Source organism: Ochotona princeps, chromosome 11 (genome assembly GCF_030435755.1).
Source record: "Ochotona princeps isolate mOchPri1 chromosome 11, mOchPri1.hap1, whole genome shotgun sequence".
NCBI lineage: Eukaryota > Metazoa > Chordata > Mammalia > Lagomorpha > Ochotonidae > Ochotona > Ochotona princeps.
The window spans coordinates 54747019-54773853 of NC_080842.1; the positions used below are offsets into that span (position 1 = coordinate 54747019).

At 34.4% G+C, this 26835-nt stretch overlaps 1 protein-coding gene across 9 annotated transcripts in view; it reads right to left on the reverse strand.

The window, feature by feature from the left end:
- The window catches only part of PCDH7 (protocadherin 7), a 386862-nt gene that overhangs the window by 118232 nt on the left and 241795 nt on the right, over nucleotides 1-26835 (reverse strand). For 5 of the 9 annotated variants that reach the window (XM_012931426.2, XM_058670228.1, XM_058670227.1 and 2 more), the window contains exon 3: nucleotides 12632-12685. The exons of the other annotated variants lie outside the window; for them this stretch is intronic. In XM_012931426.2, coding sequence (XP_012786880.2) covers nucleotides 12632-12685 — 54 coding nt within the window. The remainder of the gene's footprint in view (nucleotides 1-12631; nucleotides 12686-26835) is intronic. 9 annotated transcript variants of the gene reach the window in all.

Consider the following 26835-nt stretch of genomic DNA (forward strand, 5'->3'; position numbering starts at 1 on the left):
TGTCAGAACATAAATCAGACAGTCATAAACCAGAATGACAAATAAACTTTGATACCAACATGAATGTCACTCACAAAATCGTGGAAGTGTTTTTGCTTCTTATCTGTGTACTAATTGCTATTTCTTTTGTGTTTTCTGCGTAACTACAGGAAATCATATCTAAGAGATGGATGTTCGCTTTTTTTTCCTGATAAGATGCCATGTTTTCTACCTTTTATTGCTCTTATTACAACTTTTAAACTAAATTTGTGGTTATTTTTAATTATCAATATTATTTTGAAAAGATGGCTAGGTGACCCACAAAAACTTCATTAATTCGCTTGTTGCTGAATAGATTATAGAACATGTTATTTTTTTAGGAAATGCTTATATAATTGAAGTCTGTAAAATATTAAAAGCAATCATCCACTCGAATTTGTTTAAATGGAGTTAGTATTCAAAAAGTAAACTTTAAGAAATGAGATATTGTTAAAAGCAGAAAATTGCATTTTTCCACAGTTGATATGTTGCTTTGCTTGACTACAATCTGATTTACTTCTATTACATAGAATAGGAAATTTATTGCAAAAGTCAGGATTTAAAGGATTTAAATCTTTTGATGGCTGTGTACTATTCGTGTGTATTTGTGCAGTACTCTGTGTGTGTGTGTGTGTGTGTATCATGGTTCTTTAGCCAGTTATTAGTTGACAAACATCTGGATTGTTTACACGTTATTTATTGTGAAATGAGCTGCTATAAATGTGGGACATAGATAACTCTCTCATACTCTTATTTTATTTCCTTTGGATATGTGTTATTTACTTATTTATGGAAAGGTATATTGACAGAGAAAGAAATAATAGTCATTGGTTCCCTCCATAAACGCCCACAAATGTATTTGTGGACCAGGCAAATGCCTCAGTTATTATCTGACCTTTCAGAGAATGCATCAAGCCAGAATGGAAGCAGATGTGGGATTCAGTAACTGACACTTCACGACGGATTGCTAGCATCCCAAACAGTGCCTTGATCTGATACCTTGGAATATGTGACCCTATTATGCATTTGTTTAAAAAATCTACATAATCCAAATATGCCTCTCTAACTTTCCTATTTTTACAATCCCACAGTTCTCACCTTGTCTATTTTTCAGTTTCTATTTTAAAATGGAGCAGATATTTTTACCTAAGCTCTTAATAATGTTCATCTCTGTGCCCATGTCAATAACAAGGTTTTTATCTTCTATGGGTGAAAAAGCTCATGTCCCACAGCAGCACATGCGGTTTGGCTGCTCAACTCTATCTTCTGAATCTACGCTTCCATGCACATCAACCTTCAGAGACTTTGGTCAGAACTCAGCAAGTGGGTCCTTCCTATCCACGTGGAATACCTGGACTGAGTTCACCGATTCCTGCTTTAACCTGGTCCAATCCCAGCAGTGGAGGATATTTGGCGAGAGGAAACCAGCAGGTAGGACTCTGTCTCACTCTCTCTCTGTCTTTCATGGTCTATCTCCCTCACTCTCATCGTCAGTCTCCCTCTCTCTTTCAAATTTTAAAAATATGGGTCTGGCATTCTGGTGCAGTGGGTTATTCTGCTTCTCATTCAGCTTCCCCTTAATGCATCTGGGAAGACAACAGAGGATGGGCTGCTGCCACCCAGGGAGGAAACAGAGATGCAGCTCTCTGTCCCTGGCTTCAGGGTGTCTCCTAGTTATTGGGAGTGAATCAGTGGGCAGATCTTTTTCTGTTTTTATTGCTCTCTTATTCTGAAACTCTGTCTTTCAAATAAACAAAGTTTTCAAAACATATAGGTAAAGTTTAAATTGGGTTCTTTTTGTTGGGAATGATGAGAAAAAAGAAAAGAGAAAAAAAAGCCAAAATCCTAAGAATATAAACAGCATCAATTATTAGCTTATAATTCAAGATTCTTCATTAGACACATCCATGCCTGGAAAGGAGCCAGATATCAGGAATAAAATATGAGGTCTGCGTTTTAGAAACAGACCAAGTTCCAAGAATTGCAGTTCATATTTCAGAAAGAAAAAGTAGTTTGATGTACTTTTGCATACAGCTCAGTTCTAAAATATCTGTCTATAAAATGACTTCATACATTTGTTATCTTCCTTTTCTATTTCTTTTGTGAATAATTCTTAATATATTCTGTACCTGCAACAAGGCCATAATTTTGTGGGTTGCCCTTGTCAATTCAACCTTTGTTTGATGTTTACTTTGACCACAGAAGTTTAGGGATGTGATACATGTTTATATATTAAGAATCTGCATATATTAACAATCTACAGAAAGATATTTTGCTTGATTTTCTGTATGTATGTGAGATAGAGAAAAGAAGCTTGCTGTTTGGATATGAAGGGGAAAAAAGCACAATCTATCAAGGAAAAGATGGCATTTGTTTTCTTTCAGGCACATACAATGTATTGCTAAAATTCCTCTAAAATCTGGAATTATCTTCCTAATGTTTTTATATTTTCATTAGAAATTAGAAAAAATAAGGCTAAAATCATCAATCTTTTCAAGCATATTCTCTCATTATTTCCTATGGGTGAAATGCTGAAAGAACATCTTGCTACTGCCTCCCTTGCAAAGCATTACACCTAAATACAACACTTGAGAATATATGAAACTTAGACAAGTTATAAGATCATGTTTTCCTCCAAAATGCCTCCAAGTATTGCTTATGATTAGAGTATATGTAAATATGTGTTTGACGTCCAAGCATGAGCTTGGGGTTAGAGCCTTTCAAAAATGTAATAGTTTACTTTTAGCTCGTGGCACCTGTAGAGGGCCAGTTACAACTGGTTCTTACTGATATACCTTTCGTAACTTTCTATATTCCAATATTTTAGACCTGTTTAAACATTAAGCAAAATGATTCGCCACTTTTATCCTTAAAAACAGTGAAACTTATTGATTCCAAGAATATACAAATTTTAAAACATTATTAAATTTAGATGAATAAAATTTATATCAAATAGCTTATTTCCTCTTAAAACTTTAATTTCTCCCAAGTTACTAGCTCTTTAATGGAGGCCTCTAAGAGGAAATTCAGTCTGAGAAGCCAAGAAAAATAATTCTATGGTGCTCACCCAGGCATGAATTTCAAAACCCACAGCTTTATAAATGTGAATGTGGATTGCTTTTGCTCTCAATACATTTTTCTCAACACAATAAGGCAGACATTATTCCAAGCTTGAAGTTTATACCACATGGCACTTTCGCATTTTGCAGTCACAAGAGATTTTGAGAATCTTATGGTTCATGGGCAACAAATTCCCTTCTTTCACCCTCGTTTTCTGACAAATAATTCAGAGGTGGCAAAGTTAGCTTTATGCAAACTCCCCAAAATGCTCACCTTTGGCCCTGTCAGTAAAACAAGTTTTACTTCTGAAGAGCTGCTTTCTGGAGTTCTTCAAGAAAAATTATTTTTACCTTGGCATTCAAAGAATATCATGTATAAAGCTGTACCTTTGTCAGCCTTAACAAGATGCCTTAAGCCAACTAAAGATGGGGTTTGTCATGTAAAGGCAGTGTTTTTAGTGAATTATTGGTGTGTGTTGGGAAGTAATCTAGAATACATTTAAAATTATCTTAGACATATTTGCTGTACCGACCAGGGATAGAGAGAGTAAATGTATGCACAAGTAAGAAAATATATTCTGATAAAATAATTAACTGTAAACTAATGAAACAACTTCTAAGTCTCAGGATATCTGCAGGTTAGACACTGAAATTTTCCTGGACAATAATTTTTTTTCAGAACTCGTCATTGCACTATTGATCTTTGCCATGATGCTTCACACATTAGTCCTGCGGCCCTGTGTCAAATGTAAAAAAATAAACAAAAAAAGTTTTTTCTTTTCTCAATCCCAACAATAATTTAGAATGAGTTTCTATGTGTGTGTGTGTGGATACACCATCAATCTCTCTTTGAATCAGTGATTGGCTTTCAATAAACCCAAAAACATCTCTATACTGATACTTTAAACATCTACCTCACTGCTTCTACTCATTTGAGTAAGAGTTCCCAGTGCCAAAATATGGCAGCAGTTAGCACAAACACACTCAAAGAAATATTGTGTTGCTGAAGTGGTTGGTCTGACAGCTCATCACTTGGGTAAAACTAATTTGCCTTTTCAAATATCTAACATATGAAACATTACACAATATTTTAGTGTTAATAAAGTTTTATATTTTAACCACTTGGGATCAGTGTTTTATAAAATTGGATTCATTTTTCCATTCTTCTCACTTATGTGTCTATGATTTTACAGATTTCTCTCCATTTTGATTACTTAAACATCCTGGGTGAGTTCTTTCAAAGGTGCACAACAATTTGTTAGGTGATTGATGGGATAGAAAGTCTAGCAATAGGGGACTTATCTAAAATGACATAGCTCTGCAAATTTGAAAATATAGCAGGAGGAACAGTTCAGACTGAAAATAAAAGATATGAGAACTATGTTTGCTTAAGGGGAATTTTTCCCATAAAGTTACCTTTTGAAGGAATATTCTTTTCTTAATACAAACTTTACTGAAGTATAGAAAATAAAGAGAAGGCAACCTATGGGTGTAGGATATAGAAAAATATGTCATTGCCCATTTCATTTTATAAACAGAAAAAAATAGTTTAAATTGGAACTTTAAAAGATATTTTACTGTTGTTGGGCATGGCACTGCGGCCTAGTGGCTAAAGTCCTAGCGCATACGGGCGCTGGTTCTAATCTCGGCAGCCCTGCTACCCATTTAGCTCCCTGCTTGAGGCTTGGGAAAGCAGTTGAGGATGGCCCAAAGCCTTGGGACCCTGCACCCAAATGGGAGACTTGGAAGAGGATCTGGGCTCCTGGCATCGGGTCGGCGCAGCATCGGCCATTGCAGTGACTTGGGGAGTGAATCATCGGACAGAAGATATTTCTCTCTGTCTCTCCTCCTCTCTATATGTATCTGACTTTGCAATAAAAATAAATAAATCTTCAAAAACAAGTCATTTTACTGTTGTTATAGTTTTAGAGGAGATACTGCAAATTATCAAGAAATAGAGACATCATTTCCCCTCATTTGATATATTTGTAATACTTTCCTTTTCACTAGAGTGCCCAGAAAAAAATGCACTCACAAAATAAGAAAATGCATTGCAAGCGTTAACTCACAGATTTAGAAACAAACATCAAGACAATGCACTAATGTCTGAGAGGCCATGTACAAGACTATCTTTCAAGTTAACCAGATGAAAACAAGGCTGTGTTTTGTGAACCACAGCATTATTTCCAAAATTAATAATTTGACTACATGTATCACATATATATTTCCCCTAAAATTTAAAACCCAAATTGTGTCTATTTTAGTAACATACAAAACAATAACACGTGAGGTGCTACTAATAATACCTCTCAAAAAGTGGCAATTAGTAATAGTAAGAGAAAACATTAACACTCTTCTGAACTTGTTCTCAACTTCTGTTCATAATTCATTTGAGTGATGCTCCTTCTGTCTCCTGCAGCCGCCTTCTGTCTTAGTACCACATCAACTGCATCTCAGCTGACTTTCTCTTTCTGTATTATCGTCAGGTTTTCATGACAATTTCCTCTCACCTTTTGCGACTCCTCCCCAGGACATACTGCAGTGATAAAGTAGTGCATAATAATTGTCACCGGCAAGTTCCTCATATCATGAGGTTTCAGGGCATCTCACAATCACGCGAAATAGCAAAGAAAGCTGACTGCAATTCTCTTTGCAACGAAGCTTCAAGAACAATTACTAAATGGTTGCCCTTGAATCCTGTGGTCATATACGAAAGCTATTACAACTGATTTAATAAATACATTTTAATTATTAAATCACTTGAAGTGCACACTCTAATTTTCTTACTGCAGATGGCACACAATTACTAGTTTACTCTGATTTTTCTAAGTAATTTCCATTGCAAGTTGGAGAACTCTTTAGACAATGATTTCATACTGATTCCAAATATTTAAGAATGACACCATAGAATAAAACTCCATAAAATTGCATGTTCTTCAAAATGCATCAAAACAAATGAGAATATGAATCAAATTTTTAGAAAAGTCTGAAAATTAAAATTGGGCTTCATATATTCAGTTTATAGTAAAATGTTAGAATGTGTTCTTTAAAGCTGTGATAGTCTTTGCGATACCAACAACGGAGAACATGATTCTATGACAAATTTGTGGGAAGCAAACACAGGGTGGAAGAATGAGGAGAAATCTCCAAACTGAATGTTTGTATCTAATATTGACTAGAGCAAATATCCCATATGTACTAATGAGACATCATACTTTGAAAACACCAATTTATTTATTCTTCTCACTAAACCCATGGATTTATAATAATCTCCATTTCAGATACAGGAGATGGAAGCATGAAGGAATGAAGCATTTTCCCAAAAAGCCCAATGTCTAATCGAAGAGTCAAGGTTGGTCTAAACTACCAGAGTCAAGGTTTACACTGTTTGTGTCCACTAAGTTATACTAGGATTTTCCCTGTAAGACAGTTTCATATTTCTCTACGCTAATTCAGGTAGTTTTCCCTTAAATGATTATTAGGTTCTATTGATTTGTTTCTGCTTTTTAAAATGTAAAGCGTAATAAATCACTAAAATAGCTGTGAGGAACAGGGCATTTTCTGCCTTTGTTGGAAGGTTCTGTTTCTTAGGCAGAATGAGCTCATAAATTCACATGGCATATGAATGTGAATTCAAAACATCATACAGTTATTGGATCTCATCTAAATTTGAAAAAACAAACTAAACTAAAATTATGCCTCACTAAAAGTATCCCTGTGTCCATGGATATTAGATTTCTCAGCTGAGATTTGTCACTGTACAATTGTGATAGCTTCCTTTACCATAATCCCTTTAATCTCACATTTGTTAAGTTTGGTTTATCTGTTCAAAATAGGCTAATTATCTGTAGTTATGTTCATTTGTACTTTTAGATTTAATAGTCTCACATATCTTCAGAAAATGGATAAAACACTCAGATGTTAGTGTGAGTAAGTGGAAACACTTTAAACCTAAAATAGGGAAGTGAAAATGTTTTAAAACTAAATCTTATAAGGGCATATTATCTTCTTGATATTGATTGCCAGAAACCAGGACTAATTCTTTTACGGCCAAATAGCTGACTTAATAGCTCTAAAAACAGGCCTAGTCACTAATGATAATAATCCAAATTTATTTGACTCTTGCTTTGTGCCAAATACTGGTCTAAGTTCTTTATCTGTAAGATCTCATAGACTTTTATCACAATACTTTGAATAGTCATTGTCACCACACCAACTTTGTAGATGAAGGAATGACGTTGCAAATCACCTGTCCAGGGTCTCACTGACAGCAAGCAATGAAAGTAGATTGCCACTAAGGTATTAAAATTTTTGCCTTACCTGTTGATCATGAATTCACACCAGCACCAACACCCAACTGAACATTTTGCCATGATAGAAATGTCCTGTATAATATGAACTACTGTAACTAAAGAATGGTTTATATTTATATGTATATGTAAATATATATATATATATATATATATACACACAGTTTTTCCTTTTTAATTTTAATTGGCTCATGTATAGTTATATCTGGCTAATGGTTACCATTTTGGCACGTATACTACACCATGTCACATTTGCTGTTTTATGTGACATGGTGACTGGTTCACTCCCCAAATGGTGTCAATGGTCAGAATTGGACTGTTCTAAAGCCAAGAACCAGGAATTACTTCCTGGTCTCCGATGCTGGTAAAGGGCCCTGAGGATTTGAGCCATCTTCCCTGCTTTCCCTGCACATTAGCAACGAACTGAATAACAAAGTGCAGCAGATGCAACTTGAACTGGTGCTTAGATGGGATGCCAGAAATGGAGACATCAGCTTTACTCTCTATGCCACAGCACCAGCCTCTTGAAGTTAAATCTCAAAGCAGTCAAATAAGTTCTTTGAATCCTTGATATATTTACACATTTGCTTTTCTGATCGCAAAGAAAAAAATTACATCATTTTTTCTACAATATACAGCTGGATTCTAGTTATCTCTACAATGCTAGTGCTGGCCCAAAAAATCCACATTTTATTTATAAAATGTTACTTAAAATGAAGAAATAAGTATAGTGTATTTTGTTAGTAGTGCAAATGTGAGGGTTAGAATGGGTGGACAGAGCTTGTACCTCCTACAGGGGGTGGGGGGACCATCTTGCTTTCTTGTGCAATGTTTGTTTGCAGTTGAGGGGATTCTCTGAGACACCACTGGCCTTCTGCAGAGAAAATTTCCCAAACAGTAAGATGCTACCACTTCAATTTGCTTTCAGTGTATTCATTATCAACAGAAACAAAATCCATCCATTGGAAAGCTTATAGAACACACACGCACACACACACTCACGAGTCTAAAGGCAACGTGTTTACAGCAAAGCATGATGCTGAAGAAGAGAAATGATCCGAAGGCTTAACACAAATAAGCAGTTGGCAAACATCCTGAAAGAAATGCTCAGCAAGCCTGAGTTGATTTCTTCTAGACCGCTGTGCCTTTTTCACAATCCTGCCTATGAATGAATTATGCGAAATAGTGATTAGTTTTAAAGTGATTCACTGTTCTGTGGAATTATTAAAGTTTAAGAAAAAATCTACTTAGAGCTAAGGTTTAGATTAATTAAAACAGATAAATTACTTTTTGTGACCTCTAAGAGAGAGGCAACGGCTGGCATCAGCACAAGGCATGATCTCAGCAGGGGAGTTATGGTTATAAATTGAAAAGATCTTCAGATATTACAGGAATGCACATGTCAAAATATTTGGGGCTATAACTATAGACAGAATCAGTATATCAGACACATACATCGTTCTCTGCCTTGATTTTTCTATTAACTTGAGTGAAGAATACCTCAAGGAATAATAATTTCATACCAAAATGTCAGGATAATTTGCATTAATTACTAAAGCATAGTTTTATTTAAAGAAAATATCCCAGTTAAGTGAAGTTTTGTTATTGGCTTATACTAGCAGTTCAAATTTTCCTGAATTATCTTTCTATTCCTACTCAAGTCACGCAGCAGAGACTAATCTTGCAGCATCATTGCAAAACGGCTTATCCTCTATACTACGAAGTCATCTAAGTAGAACCCGTAACTTTAGCAAGCTTATTTAGGCCAATTCTCTTTACAAAAACTAGTCTACATTAAATAGCTTGAAGTGCTTTGAATGGTGCAGAGAAACTGCTGAGCTACTAACTGCTAGTAAATAGTGTACACTGTCTCAAATAGGAGTGCTATTTCTGTTTACAACTGTGAATGGAAACTTTTAGCGGAACATGATGTCTGCACACTTGTCATTTCACCACATCACCCCAGAATAAGATCCAACCATCGCCTACTGTTGTTGGTATTGGCTAAAGATTACTCTATTGTTTCAGTATTTTTCAACTGTATATTCATAAGCTTGTTGACAATTCTCAATTAATCAGAAAAAAAAAGATTAATAGAATGAGTGGAAGTGGTGAGGGCCTGCTTGCTGTGGCTATCTTTGACAGCAAATCTGTTTGCTTCATGCAAAAAAGGAAGGTATAGTCAATGTATTTGGCTTAGCATTCTTATTATTTTTAGGAACTTATACTTAGTTTAAATAATGTACCCCAAGCAATGCTTTTGCTGTTTTGTTATTGTTTATAACTGGTTAGTTGGACTTCAATATTGTACTTGTTAAGAAAATATTTGCACAGTTGATTACATAGTTAGGGGTAAAGATTATTGGGTTTCCTCCTATATTTACCTAACGATTTCCAATATTAGCAAAAATAACAAAAGTATCATTCCAACCACTTTGTCTATATTCATTCTTAACTCAGTCACTCTTCAGCTCATGAGTTACTGACTCTGTTAGCAGAAATGTTTTAAAATTTCATTTTAAATTATAAATCTATATTCATAAACTTGTTGTAAACTGTGTGGTGGTTTCTACAATGACCATCAGACACATTGGATGTATAATTATATATGTAAGCAAAACATCCAATTAAAACATGAGGGCTAACATAGTTAAAAAACACATATGAATGTAATTATGCATTGATTATACATGTTCTTATTAATCTTACTAATTGTGCACTCTTAACAATGCAATTAATGTTTTCTTAAGAAACAATTAATATATAATGTACATAATAATAATTTACATAATAGGGCCATTTTAGCACAACTATCAAAATATGCATAATACTTGTCTATTTTTTATGGCTTTAGAATTAAAATACATTATATAGTTTTGCCTAATTTAATGTTTTTTAATGAGCATGTATGCGTCAAGCTCTGGGATATTTTATGCTTTTTAGTTCTGTTCTACTCATGAGGCTTTTATTATTGGTGCTTTAATATCTAGCCAAGACATACGATAATGTCTTAAAAACAAGAGTAAGATTGGGTTTAAACCTATTAGAAATGTTACTTTCATCAACACAATTGTCTTGTATCACCTTGCCCATGGTACTAGTTCTATCACCTAATTAATACATGTTTTCAAAACGTCACTCTCTTTACAAATGTGTGCATATCTGTGTGTATATACAAAGCCCCAAGTAGAAAAAAAAATAAACAGCATTTGACAATGACAAAGAGTAATTAACATTGAAGATAATAGAACTTCACCTTTTCCCATTTTTTATTAAACCAAAGAACAATAGTTTTGTAACATAATAGTGTTAGGTGACACTCAGTTTTTACTGGATTTTACACATATGAAGCATATGATACTTTATTTTCTTTTTCTTTCTTTTGTGTCACATGGTTTGGGAAGCATGACAGAAACATGCAAAGGAAATGGATGGAAAGTTACAAGAAAAGTAAAAGAGAAGATGTTGGAAGCAATGACGTACACTCTCCTTTACCCACTATATACTTCAATATTTTCGCTGTTTTTGCTCATAAACAACACACAACTCAATTAAAGCTTATATAATGTTTGTCAAACTCACAGGAAATAATTCTGCAAGATTAACAAATCGTTTAAGTGCCTATGTTCCTGCAATGCAAGAGTCTATTAAAATTAGTTTGCTGTGATGAGGTTACAAAAATTTAGGAGCATCGTAGGTGAAAGTGCACACAGTCAGACATGTTCTAGCTGTGTGCCTTTATGAGAGGCTCTTCCAATAGTGAAAATAGCTTTTCTTTCAAACAAGAACTCTTCTTGCACGTGAAAATGACATCCTTCAAGCTCTTATCCCCCGGTGACCTTATTTACCAAATGTTAAAGTTGACAGCAGAGATTAGCTGCTGATTTCCATAATTTGGGAAAATCTTTGCCCACTTCAGCCTTCTCAATTGCAAAGCAAATCCAAATGGGCCCATGAAATTTTTGCAGCAAGTTGTGCAGTACATAATCTTGTTCAATAAAGTCATTATGCCCCACACAGCTGTATACTGCCACACAAATGAGTACTTCTGCAACAGAGTTCTTGTATTATAAGTTTTATAAAACTAAAATTGAGATTATATATCCATACACAATAATTTATTTGAAACAACAACATGTGCTTTGCTCTAGGGTTGCACAAATGGTGCAATTCCTTATCCTAGAGAAAACTTTTGTCATCTAATATTCAGTATCAACACAAATGCTTTCCCCGGAATTATAATCTAAATTAGGTACTTTAAAATACATCAATATATCATTAACTGCTTACGTTAACATATTAGATCTATAGACGAATCAATTCTCCCTAACAATGGTAAGAGAAACTAATTGCTCTCTAAATTTACTTTTAATTAGAATCATCTGCATTAATCGGTGTAGCTGATAGCAAAACATTATAGTGTATTGCTATTTTATATTTGAATGTAATATGTCTTTTGGTCCCTTATCTTTCGCAAAGAGCATTACTCATATTTTTCTACACACCCTGATTAATATGTTTGAATACATTGCTCAAGAATTTTTCTCTAGGATCATAAATATATGAGATCACATAACAAATGTTTTCTTTAGTGAATTTCCAGATAACTATTTTGTCTATTTCACTTGCACATTTAGGAATATCCGAAGAAATATTTTCTCGCTTTCCATCAATCGCTTACACAAAATCATTAATTTATCATTAAATTTTTGAACAATGCAAAACAGGAAAAGCCAACAAAGACAGTTTAATACCTTTTAAGCCCTTCCAGTTTCCATTGATTATGCTATTATCACACTTGCTGTTTTCTCACAATAATTATGAACGACACTATCTCCATTGTCTTGATTCGAAGAAGACACACACACAAAAGTTTAGCAACTAACAGAAACCCCAGTCTCATAAAAATTAAATGTCTTCACAAAGGTAATGAGAATAAAGCTCATAATGATGCAGTGAGGTAGATATTACAGATCACAAGTGTTAGTTCAGGTCTTCTGACCACAATGTTAAAGGTTATTTATGCTGCATCACACATTCTGTGTCCCAGCCTCTTTCCAGACCCCGTAGTGACAAGCCACAAGCACACAAATAGTCTAATGTGGCTAAAATTACAGCATATAATGATATAATAAAGACAAATTCCTGTTTTTTTTGACCCTAAATACATAATCTTGCCATCACAACTTCTTAGTCAACTACATATTTTTAAAAGCATCCATTTTGAGGGGTTGGGTAACTTACCTCCTCCCATATATATCCAATCCCATTTAATGACACCACTCTCCAGTTGGGTGCCTGCAATGTAAAATTTAGCTGTTCTTAATCATTTCATACGCTTTATCCTCTAATCCAATCCACTCTTCAATTCTGGCTTTGCATTCTGGAACTACATCTCTAAGGTAATGATCTTCAAATAGCAGTAGGATTTGGATTCCCCAGTGGGTTTGCTAAGACAGAGTTCTAGACCTCACCCAGAGTTTTTGATCCAACGTTCTAGGATGAGTTGAGATTACCAGAAATCTTGATGTGTTACCTAGTTAGATATGAATGCTTCTAATCAACGATGGTATTTTTCTTAAGGATCATTGTACCACCTTTTTTTACTGTGTCTCTGGGATATGAATGCTGTTCTCCTCTTATTTTGACTATACTCTGCTGGGAGAATCAACGTTTAAATTATTACTCTTCTCACTGGACATTCCTGTTTATCTTGCACAATTTTAGCCAGCAAAACTGTGAATTTATAAGATCATCCAACTACATCTCTCCTCTTCAAATTTTTCCATTTTGTCCCACTGCCCAGCAATCCAAATGATCATCTCCAGTTCATAGCGTCCATCTAAAATGCTTTTTACATTAGCCAGATTTTTTCCTTTGCATATACTCTTCAGTGTGATCTCAGTCTGCCTCCCTCCTAGGAAGCTTGCAAAGTCTATTCCAAAGGTCATTTCCTCAAAAGCTAAGTTCAGACATCCCCTGGCAATGTTTATAATTGCCTACCTGAATTTCCTATTCTGCTTAGCTCATCTATATAACTTCTTCTATTTTACTTAGTTATTATTTTTTGGCCCATTAGAGGTTCATGTCCTTTTCCCTAAATCGATACACACACACATCCACACACAAAAATGACAATTTTGGGCACTTAATGCTTTTTCCACCCCAAAACAAAAACAAAAAGGACAAAAAGAGTACATTTGTTTAGTCTCTGAACTATTTTGAAGTGTTATTTTAAAATCTCTTGATTACAAATGTATTATTCAGAATATATTATCACCTCCAACATGCTGTACTAATATGGAGCTATACTGAGGAAAGAGTTGAATATTCTTTGTATTATTTTAGGGAGAAAAAAATGTCTGTGGAGTTATGCTTCTAGGATACAAATACGTAAATCAGTGGACAATTAATTTTGTGTATCTGTTGTACTTAAATATAATATTTACTTTGCCTGAACCACAAATCCAAGGATTGGACATCATCACCCTGAGTTTTAAGGATTTTGCCTTTCATTTGCTGTATGGATAATCACAATTTACTACGCTACACACATCTACATTCTAATACTAAAGACAGATTTTAAAATCTAATGTTTTAAAGATTTGTTTATTTTCATTTAAAAGATAAATATACATAAAGGAGGAGAAGAGACAGAGAGGAAGATATTTCATCTTTTGATTCATTCCCCAAGTGGCCACAATGGCCGGAACTGAGCCGATTCGAATTGAGATGCCAGGAGCTTCTTCTGAATCTCCCACATGGGTGCAGAGTCCCAAAGCTTTGAGCCATCCTCGACTGCTTTCCCAGGCCACAAACCTGGGGCTGGATAGGAAGCAGGACTGCCAGGATTAGAAGCAGTACCCATATGGGATCCAAGCAAGTTTGAGGCGAGGACTTTAGCCACTAGGCTACCATGCTCAAGCATTAAAATCTAAATTTTGAGAACACATGTCTGATAGTAAATGCTTCCTAAAAGTTCACAAAAATACATTTAACATAAGGTTGAAATTCTCATTAAACAATTTTAGATCAAAAATCACTTTTTCTTACATAAATTTTCTTATATACAAGCTTTCTTATATAAAAATTGCCTGCCTAGAAATGATGCAAAGCTTTCAAATAGGCAGTAGTTTTCATTGTATCAGTACGCCAAAAAACAAAACTGAAAAAGAAAGGAAACAAAGAGAATGCCTAGGCTGTGTGTGAATCTCTGTGTTTAGAGTTCACTGAGTTTATTGCCTTGCTGCTTGGCAATTAGAATCCAAATTAGCTGTGTACACCAGACAGGCTAAATGAACAGTTTTCGTAAGTCTGGTTAAATCATTATCATTACTAAAAATCAGAAAACAACTGAAACATTGGAATTCAGAGTATAATATCGTAAAAGATGGATTTAATTTGAAAAAAAAAAAGAATACTTGGCTTTACAAAATCAGTGATTTTTTTGGTTTCTAAATCGTAAGGGCCAAACTGTGACTTCTAAGCTATAGTACCATGAACCATCGCATAATTAAATATGGTTATCTAGCAATATAATAAAAATGATGATGATTTTCCAATTCTCATACCATAGCATATTCAGTTAAAAATAAAACCAAATTTTCTCCATATCCACCAAGATATGTGGTTGCTGTAAGTATCTGCCATGTGTTTACAGTTTCCGGGGGGTGGAGGGGACACACATCTCAGCTAACAGCAGCAGATCCCAAGATGAACTTCAATCCTGAGCAGGTCTCTTGGATGGGCCAAGAAATAGGAAAGTAGTTTTCCCCTTTATTTGTCTCTGTCTCAAAGCCTTTTCTTCTTTCCAAAAGATCTACTGATTGTGTCCATTCTGAAAAACATGCTCTCCCTCTGTAGTTCACATTCTTCTCTCTCCTACATGCTTGCTGTGTCTGTTATTAATCTACCAGAGGAACCTAGCAAATAATTCCACACGCAGAAATTTTGTAATTATTGGAGCTACCAGATTCTGGTGGAAAACTTGGGTTTTTTTCCATGTTATCAGCAAAAGCACTTTGGCTGATTATATAGGAGGTATAAAACCTCTCTGGTGTTTTCAGAAGATTTAGTGGTAAGAAAAATTACCTACCACAGAGGAACAAGGGAAGGATCTGAAGAGAAACATCGTTTTCTTGTCAAGGAGAGAAGACACACAGATGATAGATTGAAATATAGAACATGGGTAGGTAAAGGTGATCATGATAATGCTAGATAGAAAAATTATTTTCATATAATTAAGTATTAAGGTACATTACATAAACACCATGTTAGGCAGAATAACAGCTCCCCAAAAATGCCTGTATCCTAATTCCAGGAATCCATGATTCTGTTGAGTCACAGATAAGGGGGAGATTAATGTAGCACATCAACTAAATTTGAGATGGGGAGATGATCCTGGTTTGCACGTGCATGTGTGTGGACGCACTGGAACCAGAGTCTCCATAAGTGGAACTGGGAGGCAGAGAATCGGGAAGAAAATCAGTGTTACTGGTTCTTCAGTCAGTATCGTTTTGAAGATGGAGGAGTGGAACCAGTAACAAAGGAAGCTGGACAGGTCAAAAAGAAAAGAGTCGGCCTGCAAGGCTCAAAAAGAAATGTAGCCTTGCTATTCATTGATCTTTGCCCACTGGGATCCACTTTGGACTTCTGAACTCTCTAGTTGTTAAGATGATAGATTAGTGCTTTGGTGAACTACTCAGATTGTAGAAATTTGTTATAGTAGCAATAGAAAATGCATATATACCTGTCTCATGTTTATCTTTGAAATCCAGGATTTTTCTTTTGTGTAGATACATTCTGTATTAATGAATGCAAAACTATAGAATTTTAAGACAAATCACACATAAGAGGCACAAACACAATTTTAAAATATTTTTGCAGCCACGTTTAGAAAATGAGAGGAAACAAGTGGCAATGATTCTAACACATTTTTCAACATAAAGTATTTAAAACATTTTCAGCATGTAATAGATGTGAAATAATTGATGAGATAGCATCCACTCTTTGTCTTTACACTGAATTTTCTAAATCTGATGTATTTGCCTTCTATATTTGCCACACTTCTCAGTTAGGACTAGTTGCATTTCAGCTGTTCGGTTATTAAAACGGACTTCCTGCTACTCAGACAGCATGATCCACATTGATATGCCACTGGTTTCTGAAGTCAATTTTTATCATAATTTTGAACATAGCTACCTATTTAAAAATCATGTTTTAACATCGCATCTATTTTCAATTAAAAGTAGCTATTACAGATTCATTAACACAAACTGACATTCACTAACATATTACTAACATATTCAAGCCACATTTGAATATATATTTAAATTTGCTAAATTTACACTCATTTGGTTCAAATACCACTTGGATCACCTTAACACAAATTATGTTCGAATAGCTATGGGGAAATATGTGATGTTTACAAATCTCTCAAGCCTGTTGGTGATCAACTTAGAATCATTTCTGATTTCGGGTGTTTTATATACATTTGTTTTTTGTTATCTACTATCTTTCCAGATTTAATTTTTTTACTCTGTTTTGAAAACTAAAAGCTAGAAGTCAAATTTTTGTAATATAAAGCAAAGAGAAATAAAATGAAATGACTCCTTTTCAGTTACTTCAGAATGGCTGCTCATTCATCTTCCAACAGAGCAGCCACAGGGCTGTCACGTCCATTTGGAAAGAAAGCACTACAGGTGAGAACCAAGGTCATTCGTAGCAGGTTTTCCAAGGACCAACTCAAACCTACAGCTTTCTAACTCTTATAACTTGGAAAATTTTTACAAAGTCAAGGATACAAATGTTACTAAGATGTAGATGTTACATGCTCTTTGTCTAAAGGAGCTGCAGATTATAAGACTCAATGGTACTTCTGAGACTTTTCATTCCTACCCAAACAGGTAGTGGGGCTTCTTCCCATCACATTTGACTTATACTAAATAAGGCTGATGTTTTGGTTATCATCTTTAATAGCCATATTGATAAAACAAAATATGCACATGGCCATACAGTGTGCTTCTATGATACAGTAAGAACTTAGCTTTCTTTTTTCTTTTCAATTTTCTAAGCTTATATATTTGGTGATGTTAGGAACTGTGAATGCACTCATTTACAGAATCACCTTGTTGTAAACAATCAGTGAGAACTGCTATTGTCCTAAACCTCTATTTCATTTGCTCTTTATTAAGTATTTCAACTGTAAGTGCTTGTTTGCTTGTTTGTTTGCTTGTTTGGATTGTTATTGTCGGAATACAAACTAAATTAAGGGTTTTTCTTTTTTTCTCTAAACTTTAGTTGGATTTTTCCTTACCAATATCTGGAAAGGCAGTCCATCTATAATAGTGTATATGGCATGCTGATTTTTAATCATTACATAATGTTTTCATTGGAAGACAATTATTTCTGCAATTAGGAAAGGCAAGAATTTGATGAATGATATTACCAGAATGTCCTATCTTATAGATTACTGCCACTTTAATAGTTCCTTCTTTACACATTTAAGTTGGGTCTAGGTTACAGATACATTATACCCACCTGGCACCATGGCTCATCTTGGATAGGGAAATATCACAACCAGAATTTAAAGTATCTAAACATCTTGGAGGCACATCAAAGACATGTACAGTATTGATACAAGTAAGATAATTATGTGGGAACTACAGGAACTACCACTGAAAGAATTACAAGTTGACATATACCCCAGCTCTGCTAACATTACAGACTGCACACATGAAATGAGATAAGACTGAAGGTTCTGGGTAGGGTGGGAGTGGGGAATTCATCAAAAAGGAATCGGACAATTCCCTTCACTGGTTAACAGTAGCTGGAGGCATGGAATTAAAACTTTGCTATATGTAAAACATTTATCTGCTTACATTTCTTATTTGTATTACATTAATATTATCAGCATCTCTTTTGAGTGACTCATTTGACTATAAAATCACAGGGAAAGGGCTCTGAAACTAAGAGACACATTCCCAAAGTTTAGTTCCAGTAAAGAATTTAGTTGCATTTGAAACCAACGTGAGCATGGACCGATGTTTCTCTAACAAAAGCAAAAATTAAAAGCTTAAGTGGGAGCACCATTGCATTACACTCACTTCTCCCTCCTTGAGACAGTTTTTGAAGCATTTAAAAGCAGAATCATTTCTGCCATGCTGTATATATGGCTTGTTATATCGAAGTTCACTTCACTGTCACTCCATGTCTTTATATGGAAGAGAAAGTGCTGGAACAGTTTGGATTTGCTGGTACAGAAACACACTGGTGCAGTTTGCATTCATGTGAGTGGCAATTTCTACTATTGACCATGATGCAGAAAAATAAATATATGTCTTTGGAAAAACTAGGGTGCATTCATTTGACCTATGTGAAGAATTACTACTTGAAACCTGCTAGCATCTACTTAACAAAGACTTTGATGCAAGCATGATGCCCCATGCTTTATGTAACTAACTCATTCCTTCATTACCTCGGGTGAATGGAGGTAATGTTAATCTAACTTACTCAAAAGGAAAGGGCTTTAAACATCAGTCAGGTACTCCTAGGACTCTAACATGATCCCCTGTTTGTTTGACTCCAAAAACATTGTTCTGAATAACATAGAAGAGAAATTTCAAAGACAATGACTTGTTAATTGTATAAAATATATTCACAAATGATTATTAGAATTTTACCAATAAAGGAAACCTTTATTTATATGTATTTGTGAATATATATATATATTAGGTATATAATATATTGTAAGATCTTATTTATTATGTAAATACAGCATCATACATATAAAATGCTAATTTTCAGCAGTATTCCAATTGTACTCACTGAAGGAAGAAGTTTAAAAACAAAGGAAACCAATATATATAATTTGAAATTATCAAAAAGAACACAAAATGTGCCCAAGAATTTCACTTTTATTCTTTATTATCTATTTCAACTGTTCAACTGAAAACATTTAACCTCTGCCTTTTAAAGTTAAATGAGAATGTGACCATCTCAATCAGCACTACTCAATATAACTACCAGCCAAATATGGTTATTTAAATGTCAATTAAGATTAATTAAACGTTTAAGGATTCAACTGCTTAGTCACAGGAATGAGAGCTAAATGGCCAAATGAGAACTGAGTGAGAACGAAGGGCCCAAGTGCCCCTTTCTTCAAAGGTGTTCCACTTTCATTCCTTCCTAAGTACAGTGTCTGTACCTTTTCCCGTCTCACAATTGTGCTCTGGGAAGAATACACACTATGCGTTATGTTTTTCTTGTCTTTCTATTTCCTTTGCTCTCCCCTTCTACCCCTGGCCCCAACTCATTTCACAGGATCCAGAGAACACAATTTCCATTTTCCATACCTTGCAAAATACAGACTAGGCACTAGGGCCAGAAAATGGCAAATTTCTGGGGTCTTGATTTTAAGACACAACATTTCAATACTGAATTGAGTGTTTTCAAAGTATGGTGGAAAGAAGAGGGTTTTTTTGTTTGTCGTTTGTTCGATTTAAGCTTACTAGTGGTAAAGAAATACTGCGAGGTGAGAAAGAAGTGAAGAGAAGACTGTAGAAACGTGCTTGTACGTCCAATGAAACTTTTTGAAACACATTTTTTTTAATGAAGGAAGATATTTTCTTAAGGATACCTGCTTTAATTTGCTTTCATTATACAGAAAATTATTCTAGTAATTTTTCAATACCTATTATGAAAAGGAATGGAGCTATTATTCTTAACAATTTGCACAGGAGACTTACAAAAGAGTTCACACTTTTTAAATGGGAGGTTGAGCAAGATGGCAATTTAGACGGTGAAGCCATTAAGCGCAACTGGCTCAGATTATACCATGCCCATTTTAGCCCTTGGAAACTGTTTCAGGGATAAAGACTGATATCATCAATGCCATTATTTTTTAATAATACTAATGATTGTCATAATCACAATGGCATTCTTCACTTCTAACAAGTCTGTTGAATGTTATGAGTGACTTGCCCAAGTCTATTCAATATGTTAATAATGCTTGATCTGAGAAAGACTGATTCCTATTCTCTTTAAACGTTGACCTGCCCATAAAATAACCATATGTAATTTAGTTTACTTATGCAAATCAAAGCAGCTATGAGACACAATTGCTTAAAATTTTCTGGGAATGGAGACACAATTTTGTAATAGCATGTGTGTTTTTTTCTTTATAGAGGATGTATAAAATCTAAGGGTATCTAAGGGAAAACGTGGCAATCTGGAATAGAATTGGTATTATGTCAAAATCATACATCTATTCACATATTATGCACACATCCCCCCACTTCCTCAAGTTTGTTGGTCTGCATAAGCTTCTCCACCCTCAATACACAATTTGTGAATTTTGTAAAGAAAAAACATAGAATGATGGTAACTCTTGGTCTTATTTAGTAATCAGTTTTAATTTGAATTCTGTTATATTAAGAAAGAGAATCAATCAAATAGAATACAACATTTAATTCTTAATATAACTAGTTTTGTTTAGGAAATTATCTAATCTCTGTTCATCAACATTCCAACTTAGTCAACCATGCTTATAAAGATTTCCATATGCCACATTTATTATGGAGAACTCTTTAAAAAGTCAACAATAGGAGAATAAATTCTAATGCACTATTCCAAGCACACCTTAAGGAGTTTTGATTACTGGATTTAAATATAGAGATCATGGATGCTGATTTTTCTCCTTTCTTTATTTCACTTAATATTTATGGTTTATTTCATGAGAAAGGGCTTTAAGACATCATAGTATGTTGGAAAGACACAACAAAAACTATACCCAACCACTAGCTACTTCTCTCTTGCACTTCCTAAGCTCGTTCATGGATATTTATTTAATACACTGGGTCTTATTTTAGAAATCTCCAAAACTTTTCTTATGGGTAGACAAGAGTGCAAGTTAAAGCTCACAGGGGAGCTATGCCTTGTTTAGATAAGCAGTGCCCATTCTTTTAGTACCTGTAGTTCCTTGGAAAGGTGCAGCACCTGTAAAAGGTTAATGAGCATAGAGACTATCAGAAATAGAGCAGATTACAGACAGACACTACACAGACATTTCATTGATAAACAGACAAGCAACATGCATGCTGCAGGCACACTACAGGTGGCAGGTATTACTGCGGCTCCACCAATGGACTAAGTGGCCAACTACAGAAACTTTGGTTAGATACACATGCTTTCTGATATATCATTCTTAAGTACTTTTTAAAATGGAAAGAGAGAAAATCATTTTTAGTAGTTTTTAGGTGTACCTATCTTACTTGATTTTCAGTCAGATATTTCTGCCATTTTTGTCAATACAAGTCATTAGGAATCTCTTTATCAAATAATTTATTTTTGATAATTTATTCTTTAGAAAATTGGTTACTTCTACCAAAAATTACTGGATTTATAATTCAGATATTTGTATTCACTGTATTAAGCACCTTTAGCTGCCAAAAATGAATTGTGCTGTATCATGTACAATACATATTTTAAAGAGATTTGGACTCTGATCTATTAAAAAGTAAAGTATGGGCTTTTGATGAACTCACAATTTAAAAGAATAAGTCAAGCTGTCAGGCTGTTGAAAATTCTTGAATTATTTACATTCAAAAATTGCATTCATTGCTCTGTGAGAATCATCAGGCCTTAATGTCCATGCATTAATACTACCATCATTGCAGAGGGCCTGCAGAGAAAGAGTTCTTCCAATCCCAGTTTCCTTTTGAAACAATCTCTGGCTAATTTATAGTGTTGAACAGTGATACAGAAGTAATCAAATTAGCATTAGCAGTTCACTTTATAAACTTCAATTTGTATTGCTACAACATCAAAATGAAATATTTGCATATCAAAAGTAGAAGAGGTGGGATTTAAATTAATTTCATGTCAAACAAAACGAACTAGGCCTTGATGTTAACTTAAATAATTCACAAATATAGAAATTTAACATATTTATGTTTCTTTTTAAAAATCCCAAGGCCTGTGTATTAAATGCTAATGAATATATGAATATTAGAAAAAGAATGGAATATGACAGTGCATATGGAAAATGTTAGGTTTCTCATAAACTGAGAGTTCTGCTTGAATTTAATTCTGACTACGGTGTTATAACTAAACATATGTGGGTGATAATTCTACCTATCCATCTTTGCGACATATTACAATATTGTGCATCTAACTAGTCCACAATTCATACTGTAAAGAGATGCAGTGAAGCTGATACACCTGTGGAGATCAATATTCCAAAGAAATGTGATTTGTATAAAATGCACCCTTCACATTTTATCACACTTTATTATCATGCGGCTTCTATCTGTCTACTGTTAATGTTTTTACACCCCTCCCATATGTGATGGTTCATATCTCCAAACAGGGTGAAGTACACAATTTTTCTGAATGGGCATTTTATGTAACTCATATCTCTGTCTGTACTTTCCCAAGGAATAGCTTATTTTCATAGATGCAAATCTAGCTTTTAAAATAAGTTATGTTCCCGCCTTGCAATAGTAACAGTTAAGCCCTAATAATGACCAAATGAGTGACCAAATTTGCAACATAATGTACCTGCTCAAAATTAAGTATCCCATAATGTACCTAAAGCATCCTTTCCTCCTTGGCTTGCTCGCCTAGAATGTCCTAATGATGGAAATGTTACTTAAACTCACAAGTGACTATGCATGAGATTTTATCATTTTATATTCTAACCATTATTCAAATAAAACACATTCTTAGATGTTAAGATAATTCTGAAAGCTGCTTAAGAATTAAATGTATTCAACAATGCATTTTTAATCCTGCATATCTAGAGTAGAGGAAAAATATTACTTCACAAGCTATTTTCACAATTTAAATGTATGCAACAGAATTCAAGATTTGCTAATGACAAAATTTCCCTTTGAACACGATCAAAACCATCCATCACATACGTAGCTGTTAAATGAGGCTCAGGGACTAATTTGACACATCTACTTGGAAGCAATGGAGGCATCAGTTAGATGTCCTTCCAGGAAAGCCACAACAGGGACAGGTAAGCAAGAAAAGCTGAAAAAATAAAATTAAAGACTTTGAAGAAGTAGCTTAGGATACAGCAGACACAGATTGCTACATTCTCCTTGCTGTCTGCCACTGGTGATCTGTGAATTAATTACCTGATATTCAGAGAAGGTGAAGAGCAAAAGTAATTGATGCACTGCATCATTAATAAGAGAGTTCTTATTCTTGGATTAGAGGTGTGTGTGTGTGTGTGTGCTCATGCGCGTTGCTGTTTTATTTTCCTGAGAAAGTAGAAAAGATTGAGGAAAATTCTCCAGCATAAGATATGTAGGAATGTGTTCGGTGAAGATCCAGTTTCTCTAATTTATAACCTATGAATACTGTGGTTGTTTTACAGGCTTAAAATATCACAATGCTCTTTAGAATGCTTTGCCCAGATATAAACGATTTTGCAGTGTAACCTCACCGTGTCAGTACAATAAAATAGAAACAAGGAAAATAAACTATGGAAAGATCACCTTTGTCATTCTTCAACCATTTCTTCAACCATTTTCTTCAACCATTTTTTACATTTGAGTGGTTTTAAAAAGCCTTCATAGTTACAAATCATCTTCATGGGAAATTACAGTAATTCTATTCTCAGAAGAAAAATCTTAATTTAAAAAGGAAAAATAAAATAAGCAAACAAACTAAAAGTGACCTGTTAAGAAGACAGGGCAGAGCAGTAAATACTAATGTAATCAGTATATGTCATTCAGAATGCAAGGAGCAACCAATCTCAGGCCAAAAGATATTAAAACTTCGACGTTTAAGAATCGATAGAAGAAATTTGCACTTTTGAAAAAGTATGTGGATTAATCTTTCTTCATTTTAAGAAAAAACTAAATATCCATATCAAGTTTCTTAACTATTCCTGGTGGATATTATGCTACTTTTTGGAGTGAACCTTACACAGGACTATGCTTTGGCTCAAAAGACTTGCAATATTGCTGCATTATTCAATTATGATATGCAGCACCAAAACCATAGTAGCTAGCTGCTGGCTTGGGGCATGGTAACACATCTTATTTTGTTGTTACTATTGTTTTAAAATTAAATGGACTAAAGCAAGTCAAACTTTCCCAAACAGTAGTAGAATATTTAAAGTTGTTATAATCCAAGCCACAGGAAATCAAATTTCTCAGAGTAGTAGAATATTTAAAGTTGTTATACTCCAACCATTTCATTTTACTGATGAGAACACTGAAGTCCAAAGTGCTGAGTGTTTATTTTCAAGGCCATAGCTAGTGCAGAAAAGTAAAGATTAAACCAGTGCTTTACAGATTCCTAGAATTGGGAACTGTGCTTATTGCAAAGTAAGTATGAGTGAATTGAAGATAAATAAATAATCAATGAACCAATATTGTCTGATATGTTGTAATTTTATCTCCATTTCACACAGTTCAAGATGTGAGATGTTTTTAGATTTTTAAAATGGAAATGCTTCATATCAGAGAGAAGAACATTGTAGAAGGGCATGAAGTTAATAAATTGTGTGGTCAGTACTAAATCCTAAAACATTCTCCAAAACAATTTTTTACATTTTATCAATGTTAAAATATCTGAAAAGACCTGTTCTGTAATCAACCTACCCTGGAATAAGTTTTGTTGAAACAATGAAAATAACCTATAATGCTTTTTACAAAATAATCCAAATAAAAAAATCCAAGAAATCATTGGCTGAGCTTGAGGATGGAAGCAAAGACAAAGATTCTAAGCAAGACAGCATACAAAACAAAACAGAACTGTCTCTTTCCTTCCCTTAGGTTGATGTTGTTGCTCACCAAGCCTTCCTGATGACAAATACAGTTCAAGTAGGAGGAACATTGCCTTTTACCGAAGCTTATGTTCATCTATGATTTATGAGTGCTTTATGCTACCTGGTTTTTCCACATTCAACTTATATCACCTTACTGCTACAGGATTTTGTGTACTTAACCCACAAATTTTATGCTATTACCATCAAACCATAAAAAGATTAGGGCCTGGCACCAAAAACCTAGCACCTAAAGTCCTCACCTTGAACAAGCCACTGGATCCCATATGGGCACAGGTTCTAATCCCAGTGACCCTGTTTCCCAACCAGCTCCCTGCTTGTGCCCTGGGAAAGCAGTAGAGGACAACCCAAAGCCTTGGGACCCTGCACTTGATTCAGAGACCCACAAGAAGCTCCTGGCTTTGCATCACTTCAGTTCCAGCCATTCTGGCCACTTGGGGAGTGAATCATAGGACAGCAGATCTTCTTCTCTGTCCTCTTCTCTGTATATCTTACTTTTCAATAAAAATAAATCAGTTGTTGAAAACAGATCAAGTTTATTTGGGTTAAAAAAGAGAAATTAATAAATATTTCTTCTCTAATTAAATTTCCATGACATTTTGTAAAACTTCTTGTAGAAGTAGCAGACCACTTTCCTCTAATGATGGTGCTCCATGATCCACAAATGAATTTTTGGAATTATGTAACTGTAGATAAATTTCTCTTGGGTACAGTTCTTATCAAAGAATTTTACTATCTATCGCTGAGTTCTGTGTGTGGGGAAGGGAGGGGACACAGAGGCATTAATCATTTTCTAATACTGATCTCACGATCTTAGTTGTTCCGAACTGATTGAAAAGACATAAAGTGCTAGTCAAGCCCAGCTCCATGATCTTTACAGACTAAAACATGTAAGACCAGACAGAAAAAAACCATCAGGAAAAACAAATCACCAAGACTAAATCCTGCGCTGTTATTTCAGTACTCTCTCTACAAATCTTCATAATATCCATGGTAAAACACTACTGACCCAAATTTTAAAACATTTAAAGATGATATATGGAGGAAAGGCCTTTATTGTGGAATGTAATTTAAGCTTTTTTGTTTCAATATAGTCTTCAGACTTTGTATTGAGACAAAAACCCCTGCACACTCTCCTCCCATATGATCATTTTTACTTCGTCCACAGAAAGTGATGTAACGAGTACTTTCACAAATGTATTTTACATATTGTGTTAACATAGTTGAACATTTAATGTGTGCTATAGTGCGTACTATTTCTCTAAATTTCCAAATCTAAATAAGCTGTTTAAAAACAATCAAACTTACTATTATGAATGCTACCATAACAATACCAAGAAAAATCAATATGGAAAGTCTCAGAATTTATTAGAGATGAATGTAGAATACTTTTTGTTAAAATGTGCATAAAGAATTTCTCTGACTCACTGGTGTGGGCACGATGACAGTATTGAGTGTCAACAGACAAACAGAAATGTACCGTTACAATGCTATTATTAGCATTTATAACAGCTCTAGTGCTCTTGATAAATGAAGTCGCATTAATTAGTTTCAGAATCTTATTCTCACTTTGGCATATCCACTAGCAGTTTTCAACAAGCAATTAAAATATTTCAAAATGTCACTCTGGTTTCTATTCCACAAG